We start from the raw sequence: 12494 nt of genomic DNA on the forward strand, positions 1-12494 counted from the left end.
CTCCTGTCTTGCTAGCATAAACATGCTGCACCTGCCTCAGTGAGTCAACAAAATGCACTCGGCAGTTTTACATAGGGTTCTAACTCTACTAACAAGGTAGCTCAACAGAAGGGCCTTGGTTTCCTATGCAGGATCATAGACCTTGTCACACTTCCATTGGGGAGGACTTAATGTTCCTCTGGAGCATCAGCTCCTGCCCAGTGCTGGAGGGCAGCATAGGAGATCTTGGCTGGATAACAGCCAACCGTATAATAAATCAATAACTCCAATGCTCTCAGTAGCATGAAGAACTACAGGAGAAGCTGTAGGGGTCGCGCTGCCCTGCCCTGGCTTGGATGTGAGTCACATGCACAATGTTTTCCCACTAACTCCATGAGACCGTGGGCTCGGATGACTCATGGAGCCCCTGTGCTCCGCCTGTGGAGCACTCATCCCCTCCTCCTCCCTATAGCCATGGGAAATAGAACCAAAACACTACTTAAGTGCAGAGGTTTCAAATGTGTAATGGCCATGGAGTGATGCATAGAGGAAGGAAAAGACAAAGAGGGGGAGGAAAGTACTGCAAAAGGCAGTCATCTTAATTAGAATGAGGAACTGAGGCTTACAAGCCCCTAGCCACCTCCCGTGGCTGAAAGCCTTACAACATACACAAACTGAGCTAGGATTTTGGTCCTTAAGCACAGGCCAGGGAGGGAGGGAAGATTTCACAAGAAAGAAGAAAAAGGTAAAAATCCTGATTCTCTTCAATGTTAAAGCATTTGATTCTCTGTGATGCAAATCTGCAGAGTTATAGGTCATCTGGCCCAGAATGCTCACACTGTCCAAAGTTCTTCTGATTCGTCCCAGGGAACTGGGAAAACCCTTCACTGAAAACATTGTAATGAATGTATGGCCCCAAGAACTTTACAGCTCCCTCTCTGGATTGCAGCATAGCCATTCAAGGTCCTTAGGAATTTAAAGTTCACTATCATTGGGCAGGACTGAGTTCTGGGAATTCGCTTTCCACCAGCAGTCATACTAGGATGTATGTGGAAAGCAAACACACAAGGGGAGTGAATATGGCCAAGGAGACCTTGTTTAAAAATGTGACTGTCTCTGCAGTTCTGAGCATGCATCATGGGGAAGAGAAATTCTTTCTCCTAGATCTGCTAAAAATTATTATGTTTTGTCATAGTGGTAGATCAAAAATAAACATGACTTCCTGCCTTTCTGCATAGTTCTAAATCCTTAGATTTCTAGCTTTGGGTGTACATTCAAAAGAACTTCTGCAACAGCAAGCTGGATGGCTAACATCCGCAACCCTTTGAAAGTTTCACTCCAAAAAATATCCCTTCTATAGAAGTAATACTGAATAGCAAAGAAGATTTTCTGAAGCTACTATATATAGTCACTACTGGCTCACTCCAGCTTATTTTGTGTTGATTGATTGGGCTGTGAACTGCTGAATAAGGCTGTGTGAAATATTGGCAACTTGATACTTTTTGGGGTTCCTTCCAGGCCTGCATTGCTCTGATTGCTTGGTGTCTGAAGCTTTCATGTTTCATTGCAACTCCCTATCAGTCACAAGAAACTTGCAATGTTTTGCTCCAAAATTGCATCAGTTTGGAGAAACTGTTTTTTCACATGGAAGGGAGTCCATCTTGGGTGAAACTCTCAAAGTTTAAAATTCTGGATTTCAAAATTTCCTTGAGACAAATCCAACTTTGCATGGAAGTGCTGGAAAACGCTCTTTTTCACCACTGCTGAAACACTACCCAAACCGTCCTAGGATGGCTTAGAGAGACGAGTCAGGGAGTTTTACAGAACCATTTCACTTCCACAGGTCTCTGATGAAAGAATCAGGACTCCGCTCCACACAGAACCCTCGAGGAATTACTGCTGACCAGGGGCCAGATCGCAACTGCCCCGTGGCCCCTGGTTGCCAGCTAGGCTGGTGCACTAGAGCCGGAGGATAAGCAAGTGCCCCCAACCTCCCCTAGGAAATATCCTTGGTCCATTCCTAGAGCCAGCTCCACCAGCTCTGTGCTGCCAGCATTCTGGGATATGGATGGGGCTGGGGGAGGCAGGGGTGAATCGAGCCAGGAGGCTGAACGGCTGGACATGCACCCCAGGGATTTCTACACCCTTTACAGTAGCCCAGAGGGGCCATTCCAGAGGTCAGGGATGCCCTAACTCGTGTCGGGGCCAAACCAGTGCCCAGTCCCTGAAAGCAGGGGTTGTGCAACCAGCTCTTAGCACCCAATCCCCTAAATTTACTACCACGAGGAGTCTCATGAAGCAACAGAGCCTCCTCGTCCTTGCAGGAGACAGGGTGATGAAGGTGTCTGGGCAGGATTGGGCCCCTGCCTTCTAGAGAAGAGCAGCCGCCTCTCCCTGTCCTCTCCACTCTGCTGCCTCACCAGCCTGCCTCTAGGGGTATGTCTACACTGCAATCATGAGGTGCAATTGCAGCCAGTGTAGACGTACCCATGCAAGTCTTAATCTAGCTAGCTCAGAGGCTAGAGCAGCGAAGCCAAAGCAGCTTCACTTCTGATTCCTTTCCCTTCCAACAGAGATAGTTTCTCCTTCCCTTAACAAACCTGGATTCTTGGGTGTGTGCCAACCTAGGCCAGATACTGACTGGGGGCTGTGGCTGGCCAAGTCTACCTAAGGAGTGGGCGTCCCCTAGTCCAGTCTGAGCACAAAGGGGGAACCCAGAGAGAAGCACTGCTAGCGAAGGGAGAACAGACACTCAGGGCGAGGTTGTGCCCTCTGCAGGGGTTGTGTGTCACTGCTGCACTGTTCCAGGCAATGCATGGGGAGGACAGTGACATGGCACAGTCTCTAATGCAGTAGTGGCCAACCTGTAGCTCTGAAGCCACATGCGGCTTTTCAAAACTTAATATGTGTTTCCTTGTATAGGCACCGACTCCAGGGCTGGAGATACAGGGGCCAACTTTCCAATGTGCCGAGGAGTGCTCACTGCTCAATCCCTGGCTCTACCACAGGCTCTGTCCCCACTCCACCCCTTCCTGCCCCCTCCCCTAAGCCTGCCATGCCCTTGCTCCTCCCTCTCCCCCCCCAGAGCCTCCTGCATGCCACAAAACAGCTGATTGGGAGATACAGGGAGGGAGGAGGAGGCACTGATTGGCAGGGCTACCGGTGGGTGGGAGGTGCTGGGAGCAGGGTGGGAGAGCTGATGTGGGGGCTGCTTACATATTACTGTGCCTCTTTGACAACGTACATTGGTAAATTCTGGCTCCTTCTCAGACTCACGTTGGCCACCCCTGCTCTAATGTGTTTAAAAAGCACATGGGCCCTGCCAACAGAAACCAGCCGATAAGCTGATAAGCGCCTGAGTCAAAGCAGAGTGTCTTTTAAAGATCAAGGCTGAAATGCTGGTCCCTTTGAAGTTAGTCAGAATTTTGCCATTGACTCAGAGGGGTAAGGATTTCCCCCCCACAAATACACAGTCTGTTGTAGGCAGAAGAGGGCAAGTTCCTGAACTTGAGACAGTCACACTTGTATGCGAACAAATCCCCAGGGGAAGGAGAAAGTGACAGCTGAGTGAGGCTTTCGCCTTTCACCTGATAGAACATTAAACAGGCCTTTGTGCTACATACAGGCACAGTGGGGAAAGCCTCAGGTTTAAAATGCTTAGGAGCAGACAGTCCATTGGCTGGGGTTAAGCAATCCAAAAAAGGAGTCACGAATGAACACAAAGTGTTTGCTCATTCATTCATTGGGGCAGATCATTCACTGTTCCTGAGAGTTCAGACGGCTGCAGTTTTACTGGTGAAATACCGGCCAAACCCAAAAGAGTCATGGATTTTATCACAAGCGACTATTTCTCTGAAAACATGGACTGCAAAGGATGTTATTTATTATCTGTCACGGGCCACATTGTACCTGACAGGCACAGGCCTGAGTTAGGGGATGGCCAGACCTGGAGGTGAAGGAGCTTAGGTGTAGATTTCACAGTCCTTCCCAGAGCACAGAATCAGAGCAACGCAGAGCTGGAAGGGACCCAAAAAGTCATCAAGTCCAGGCCCCTTCGCAGAGGCAGGGCCAAATAAACCGGGACCATCTCTTACAAGTGTTTGTCCAGCCTGTTCTTAACAACCTCCAATGATGGGGATTCCACAAGTTTCCTTGGAAGCCTGTTCCAGAGCTCAACTACCCTTAGAGTTAGGAAAAACTTTTTAATATCTAACCTAAAACTCCTTTGCTGCAGATTAAGCCCATTCTCTTTATAACAGCCCTTAACATGTTTGAAAACTTGTCAGGTCCCCACCACCACCACCGTCTTCTTTTCTTGGGACTAAATACGACCAATTTTTTTAACCTCTCTCTACATGTTAGGTTTTCTAAACCTTCTATCATTTGTGTCGCTCTTCTCTGGACTCTCCAATTTGTCCACATCTTTCCTAAAAGGTGGCTCCCAGAACTGGATACAGCACTCCAGCGGGGACGTCACCAATGCTGAGTGAAACAGGACAATTACCTCCTGTGTCTTACATACATCACTCTTGTTAGTTAATACATCCCAGAGTGATATTAGCCTTTTTCACAGCTGCATCACATTGTTGACTCACATTTCATTTTTGATGCACTAGAAGCCCCAGCTTCCTTTTCAGCAGTACTGCCACCTAGACAGTTATTCCTCATTTTGCAGTTGTGCATTTGATTTTTCCTTCCTAAGTGAAGTACTTTGCAATTGTCTTTATTGAATTTCATCTTGTTGATTTCAGACCAATTCTCTAATTTATCAAGGTGGTTTTGAATGCCAGTCCTGTCCTCCAAAGAACTTGCAACCCCTCCCAGCTTGGTGTCATCTGCAAATTTTATAAACATGGTCCCAACTCCATTATCCAACTGGATTAACAAAACTATTTAATACTGGACCCAGGACCAACCCCTGAGAGTCCCCATTACATACACCCTCCCAGTCTGACAGTAAATCATTGATAACAACTGCTTGAATATGTTCTCTCAATCAGCTGTGCACACACCTTATAGCAATTTCATCTAGACCACATTTCCCTGAGAATATCATGTGGGATTGTATCAAAAGCCTTAATCACATCTTCTGCTTCCCTCCATCCACTAGGCCAGTAACCCCATCAAATAGGAAGTTAAGTTGGTTTAGTGCAATTTTTTCTTGGCAAATCCATGCTGGCTATTCCTTATAACCTTATCCCCCAGATTGTTTAATAATTTGTCCCTGTATCTTTCCAGGTATCAAAACGTAGGCTGACTGGTCTATAATTCCTATGCCCTCTTTTTAAAGACAGGCACTATGACCTCACCCATCCTCCCAGAGTTATTGAAGATAGCTACTCAGAAGTAATCTATCACCATTCAACTTTTTAGTGAAGACTGAAACAAAATAGGCACTAAACCCCACAGCCTTCTTGATGTCATAAGTTATTAACTCTCCTTCCCCACTAAGTAGGGGACCTACACTTTCCTTCCTTTTCTCTTGCTCCCAAGATATTTAAAGAAGCTCTTTTTATTGCCTTTTATGTCCCTTGCCAGGTGTAATTGATTTTGTGCCTCCCAGCACACATGGTGCACTATGGTGCTTTTCCCAACTCCTTTGGGGCCATTTGCCCCCGGGGGGGGGGGGAGCAATCTGCATACAGCAATCTGTGCAGCTATGCGAAAGCTATGAACAGTCCAGACCTATGGTTCCTGCCTCCCCACACTCCCATTGTGGAAGATTGCCTTGACTAGTTGGGGAGCAGAAACAGTGACTTTGGTGACTGATCAATCACACACCATGAATAGCAAAAACTTGCCCCCAAAACACGGCATCATCAAAACCAAGAAGCTTTTGCAGGAAATGTCATTGTGGGAGGAGGTGTCTGAAATCTGGATCTAAATGTTCTGGCCCATTGCTACTTGGATCTTCAGGAGAAGAGTGTGACTGTTACATGCTGAGATGTGCAGCTAGATTGAGTCTGAAGCCATGGCATCCTTTATGCAGCCATAACATATTTGAAACTAGGAACAATTTTCTATCCATCCCACTAGCTTCTATTGCCGTGCCTAGTGCTGTAAGAGCAGAGCTCCTTTCACCACTTTGGCTGCATATTTGTCCCCTCTCAAACAAAAGCAGCACTCCAGGTTTCAGTCAACAGCAGGGGATGTGGGAGATGGTGAGTGTAGCCCCTCTGGAAGCAGTACTCACTGGGTTTTATCCTGAAGCCTCTTGCAAATGGGAGCCTGGGGGGAAGTGTTTGTAGGAAGTGGCAGTACATCCTAGTGGTTAGAGCACTTGATTGGGATTCAGGAGATCCAGGGTCTATTCCCATTTCTGCCAATGGCCTCCTGGGTGACCCTGGGCAAGTCACATCACCTCTCTGTACCTCAGTTTCACTTTCTGTAAAATGGCTCAGAGCACAAAGTACATATTGCAACAGACACATGGATCATCAACAGTATGATTGTTACAGTTAACTGGCTTTCATGTAGAAGCGTACCCTTTGCTTCCTTTGTAAAGGGCCTTGAGATCTACCAATGAACAGGGCTTTGTAAGAGCTAGGTATTATCATTCCAAGAATTCGATCTGGACATCATTTACTCTGTGCTTTCTATCGATCAGGTTGCATAAAACAAACAGTTTGCCCATCCCAGTCTAACTTGTACACAGACCTGATCCACATCCCTTCTTAACAAGGGGCAACGCTGGTCTAAACCTTCCCACACCACACCAGGCCCAACCCCGCTTTGAAAGGTGCCCATCCACTGGCAAATCCTTTGCTTCCATTTGCCCAGTCCCACAAAGCACAGCTCCCCAGTGAAATCACATACACTGCAGGGGCTGTTAGAAGAGTGGCTGAAGGACAAAAGCACCCCCATGAGAAGAGCTACAGAACAGACTCCATGGCATACAAGGCATACGCCCACCCACAGTGTAAATGACGACCACGCTAGGTGCAGGGCAACAGAGAATTAGGGGTAAAGCCTCTAGCCAAGCCCCAAGCCCCTAAGATAGCAGAAGAGCAAACCTTTAGGAAGAGGGGAAGGAAGCCCAGAAGCCTCGTCTGCTGCTCTTCTGGGATGAGATAAGGAGACGCCTGCTCGTACTCCAGAAACTGCTTGGCTAGGGTCTCCCACTGGAGAGCGGGGCACTGGTGCTGCCCCTCCCCACTGGCCTCGGGCTGCGCCGGGGCTTCCACATCGTCAGGTCCTGTCTTCTGCCCCGTCTTGTCCAGGAAATCCCCCTGCTGCTTCGGGAACTCCTCTGCTGGGTCCATGCCGTGGCCAAATAGACCTGAATTTAAAAACAAGGGTTATGGTTTTGTGGTTGCCAACCCTCCAAGATTGTCCTGGAGTTCCCAGGAATTAAAGATTATGTTAGGCAATGAAACCTCCAGGAATATGTTCAACTAAACTTGGAAACCTTAGTTATTTTCCTATAGGATTTTCCATGAAGAGCTGATTGACTGCTCTTTGCACAGGGAAAACAGTCAGACTCAGTTTCAGTTGCTTTCTTTTCAGACTAAGGGCAATCACCAGACAACTCTCCAGGAGAGAGCACATGGTGTGGGTTTCACTTGTAACATGCTGCACTTGCTGTCTCACCAAATGGCAGCTGCAGCCCATTAAAGGTGCAATACCCAGAAACAGTCTCAACACTCAGAAGCTGCTGAGTAACAGATCCCTGTAGTTAGTTAGTTAAGTCTTTCCCAGTGTGACAAAGTTCCTCTTCTACCTTGGTGGGTCCTGCGCTTATTGGCGGATTTGCTCACCTCACAGATTCACCCTGTGGGTCGGGAAACAGCCCAGAGACCTTCACCTCTGGTTAAAGCCACAGTCCAGGTCAATTCCTCCTGTGTTTGATCAGGAATTGGGAGGTTTGGGGGGAACCCAAGCCCTGTGGACTGCAGCTGTCCAGAGTGCCTCCTGGTACAGTTGCACGACAGCTACAACTCCATGGGCTACTTCCCCATGGCCTCCTCCCAACACCTTCTTTGTCCTCACCACCAGACCTTCTGCCTAATGTCTGATAATGCTTGTACTTCTCAGTCCTCCAGCACTATGCCTAATCACGCTCAGCTTCTTGCACGCCTCTTGCTCCCACTTTCTTGCACACACTTCCTCTCCTCTAGCTCCCTCTGACCTGACTGGAGTGAGCCCTTTTACAGCATCAGAGGGGCCCTTAATAGTCTCACCTGACTCTTAGCAGGTTAATTGGAGTCAGGTGTGCTCATTAACCTGGAGCAGCCCCTGCTCTGGTCACTCAGGGAACAGAAACCGGCTTCTCCTGTGGCCAATAGATCTCCCTTCTATTCCTCTGCTGTAGAGGGGAGGAGGGAGAGGGCTGCTGCTGCTATTCCTGCTAAGCACTGGGCCCTTGCTGCTGCTGCTCCCTTGGCTGGACCAGACACCACCACTTCCATCCTTGCCTCCCCTCCTTCTCTGCTACCCTCTAGTTGGCTGGCTGCTGATCCCCTCGCCCACCCCACTCAATTGCTGCTGTTACTCCACCTACAGCCCTGGGGGTGAGGGGAAGGCTGCTGAAGGCCTGCTTTCCAGAGAAGGAGGGGAGTGAGGGACCCCAGCTCTTGTTGCTGAGGACACCAACATCTGAGCGGGGTCCCTGCTGCCTGGACACCAGACCACCACCACCTGGAGCTGCTGGGACTAACTGTGGCTGTTGCTGGGGAGCTGTTGAAGCCCCGAGGAGAAGGAGGAGGAGAAGAGGACCACCCACTGCTGGAAGACCATGTGAGGACCGTTGTGGAGGGGGCTTTACTGGACTGAGTCTTTTTCGAACTGTGCTCTTGTGCTGGGGGTTTGGACTGTGTCTGTTGGGACACCAGGGGTGTGGCGTGGAGCCTGCCCCCGGTCCATCCGTATTCCCCTTCACCCCCACCACCATTGTTGCCCCCTCCAACACCCCTGCTGGCTGCTTTCCTTCTACTTTGACCTCCTGCCTTTGGGACTGAGCTGCTCGCCAGGCTTACCACACCCACTTCCACCATTTGAGCCTGCAGCAACAGCAGTCAAGCATTGACTTTTTTGCATAAGTGCCCATGGGCGCACCTCCCTCCGCCCTCTGGGCTGACCTCCTTTCCTATGCCATATTTGTCTGCCCCACCTGTTTCCTTCTGCGGCCCTCATTGTCCTGCCCCAGCTCTGCAGCTAGCCCCGTGGTCCTTCCCCCCTGTTCCTAGCTCGCCCTTTTCCCCCGCCCTACCCTGTGATCTCCCCAGCCCTGATTGGTCCCTCCCCTCGTGCACCCACTAACCCCCTCCCATGCGCTTGTGCCCTTCCCCCGTTGAGTTGCCCTTGTTCACTGAAGCCCCTTATGCCTGTGTTATCGCCCCCTGATCCCCTAGTGCAGCTAGAGGAGCCGGAATTCCCCCTCTGAGTCAGTGACCTGACACCCTCCTGCCCCTAAGTCCTTAGCTGCTTCCCCACGCCCCTTTAGCCTCCCTTTCTGGCACCCGCCTCCCCTGCCTGCAGCCTGAGCGGGGAGGGGTGGTCGCCTCCTCTCCCTTCCCTCCACTCGCTGTTTGTCCCTCCTCCCTGCTCCCGCTTATGGCGGGACATGGCTGGGGAGATCCCTCGAGCGATGCTCCCACTGCCCCTCCTCCACCTGCCTCCACTGTCCCATTTCCCAAGCCTCTACCTTTCGACCACCGCTGCCGAATCCACCTACCCACCACCCCTGGGGGCACTGGCAGTGGCGAATACCGGGGGAGACCTCCGCTGCTGCCTACATCCCTCGCCCCTTCCGATTCGGGAGGGAGCCCCCCCAGCCGGTGGGAAAGGTCGGGGTGGGAAGAAGGGTAAGGGGCCCCGCTAAAAAAGTGCCTCAGGCCCTCCATGCGCAGAGACTGCCCCCGCTGCTGCAGCCCCCCCGTACCAGCTGTGGCATCCCTCACCTGCTGCTCCCTCCACCAGCTCCGTGCGGGTGTCCCTCCCCCTGGCCCCCAAGGCGTTAACGCTCAGGTGGCGGCGGCCCCCCGCCTGCCGCTGCTCCTCCGACCGCCTTCTCGCTACCACTTTATAGCAGCATGGGGCCCCCTTCCCTCACCTTGACCAGGAAGCACGGCGGTCGTTGGCCTCCTGGTGCCCGCCTTGCCCCATGTGGAGAGCCCTACGTGGCGGGCGTTGCCGACGAGGGTGGTGGGGCCCACGGCCATTCTGGTGACAGCCCTCCAAAATGTACACGGAAGGGTGGTCTTCTTCCTGGCATCAGTTGAGGCTGCGCAGAGGCGAGCAGTAGAGAACGGGCCTGCAGTGGGGGGGTGTTCAGTCCCCTGGAGCGTTGGAAGACCTGGGGGTCTGCTTTATCCTGACCTCTGTCCCTCCCTTCCTGCCCAGTGCCATCCTGCTGCCCGCCCTTTCTGCCCTGGGGCGCCCCATCTCCGTCATCAGCCCTCTCCCGTTGGGCTGCAAGGACCCTGCCCTCCATCACGTCCTCTCGTTCCGCCGGCAAGAGAGGCGCTCGAGGGGTCCTTTCTGGTCCCCTACCAGGAAGCCCACTACGGGGTGCATTATTCAACGGGGAAGGCCCGGTGCTACCTCTCCTGGGTGATGAGGCACATCCGGACGGACTGCCCCTTGGCCCGGCACGGAGGAGCATCCGGGACCCCCGAGCCCTGGCAAGGCACCGGCCCTGTCATCGCCGAGACCCCTGGCTGCCCAGCACCCTAAGCTGCCCCTCCTCCTTCTCAGTCCACAACTGTGGAGGAGGGTGCAGTGGAGATACCGCCAGGCGTGGGAGAGGGCCCGCCCCAGGGGGAATCCTCCCTCATTCCTGCTACCCCACCATTGCCTCCCCGAGTCCCTGAGCCATTGCCCTTGCCCCCCGATCCGACCGCTGTTAGCCAGCCCCCGGATGATGCCATGGAGAGCTGGTCCTTAGTGCAGGGGAAGCGGGGCAAGCGGAAGGCTCGGGCCCCGTTACATCCTTCGGATTCAGAGGCCCCCGGGAAGAGCAGGAAGGGGGGCACCGATGACCAGTTTTCTGCCTTGCCCCCTGATGACTCCCATTCTGTGGTGCCGGCTGGGGACACCGTGGCAGCACCAGAAGGTGACACCGCCCCTTCTCCAGGGTCCCTACCCATGGAAGCCCCCGAGGGAGCCTCTCTCGCCCCCTTCCCATCTGAAGTTCCTGCAAGCGCCGAGGTGGACGTCGCCTTGGGTGCTGGTGGGGAGGGCCCTGGGCTGGTGGACGTTGATCTCCCTTCCATCTACGAGGAGATCGAGGCCCTGGGTCTGACCCCAGTCACGCAGGGGGAGGACGACCATTTGCCGGCAGGCCTCAATCTGGGTGACCCCACCCCGGTCCCCTTGTCCCTGTGTTCCCTTCCTCTAACCGTTGGTTCTGCTCCCACCTCTGAGGGTCCCCTGGAATCTTCCTTCAGCCAGGCTGCAGGTGATACCCTGCTGACGGCCGCCGAGCCCATTGAGGCAACAACCGGTGCCCCGCTGCCAGGACCCGGTTCCCAGAGGGTGTCCCTCTTGGGTGTGGAGCACCCAACCTCCTTCCCAGGCAGGGACCCCGTTGACGACCATCCATCTCCTGATGCTGGGGCTACCACCCAAACCATAGTGGCTGAGCCCGGCATCGTTGGGGGTCTCCTTCCTACTCCCCAGATCTCTGAGCCCAACCAGGAGGCGCCACCTGCCAGCGGCCCGACTATTGAGGCTCAGGATCCTACTTCTGCCCCCCTCCCCGGTTCTCTTCCTGATCCCCGCTCTACTCCTATCCCCTACCCTATTCCTGATGCCAGCCCTGTCCTTGTCCCCTCCACCTCCCGTGCTGCCAGTGCTGCCCCTGGGGATACTCCCCAGGGAGTGGTTTTAGCTGTTTTTCCCCTTCCCAACTCATCCGGAGCTGCTGTTTTCCTTACGCCGCCCCCTGTTGAACCAGGGAGTGGGGCAGGTCGCGTGGCGTCAGCCCATTGGACGCCACGTTGGGGGTCTGCCCCCTGCCTGCCCGCCTCGGTGGGCCACGGGGCTGTGACAGGGGCCCCACTGGGGGACAGTCATAGATCAATGACCCCGCACCCCTCATGCGCTGAAGGAGGAGCTGAGGGAGTTCCTTGAGGACGTCCATGGCTCCCGTAACAAAGTCCAGCTTGCACTCCAGTGGTGGGGGGATTTCCATCAGGTCCTCCGGGCCGCGAGGGCCCTCATGGGGGAGGGTAAGAGGACCGGGAAGCACGCCGCCGCAGCCTACAAGCAGATCCGCCTCTTCCGCGACTCTTTACTCACCTACAGGGTAGGTCACGGATTGCTGCGCGGTCCGACGGAGGCAGAGGGCGTGTCTGCTGGCGGGGATCCCCCCCAGCCCTCATGGCACCAATCATCTTTGCCACATTAAACACCCAGGGCTATAGGATGGGTCTCCGCAGGAGCCAGGTGCTCTCCTTCCTTCGGGACGGGGGGTACTCTGTGGTTTTCCTGCAGGAGACCCATATGGATCCGGCCGCTGAAGCTAGCTGGTGGCTGGAGTGGAGGGACAGGGTCTACTTTAGCCACCTCTCGAT

At 53.3% G+C, this 12494-nt stretch overlaps 1 protein-coding gene across 2 annotated transcripts in view; it reads right to left on the reverse strand.

The window, feature by feature from the left end:
• Nucleotides 1-12494, reverse strand: part of WDFY4 (WDFY family member 4) — a 279998-nt gene that overhangs the window by 242621 nt on the left and 24883 nt on the right. For both annotated transcript variants that reach the window (XM_075072902.1, XM_075072901.1), the window contains exon 2: nucleotides 6993-7258. In XM_075072902.1, the coding sequence (XP_074929003.1) occupies nucleotides 6993-7241 (249 nt within the window). In that variant the 5' untranslated portion in view covers nucleotides 7242-7258. The remainder of the gene's footprint in view (nucleotides 1-6992; nucleotides 7259-12494) is intronic.

This window comes from Chelonoidis abingdonii, chromosome 16 (genome assembly GCF_003597395.2).
Source record: "Chelonoidis abingdonii isolate Lonesome George chromosome 16, CheloAbing_2.0, whole genome shotgun sequence".
Lineage (NCBI taxonomy): Eukaryota > Metazoa > Chordata > Testudines > Testudinidae > Chelonoidis > Chelonoidis abingdonii.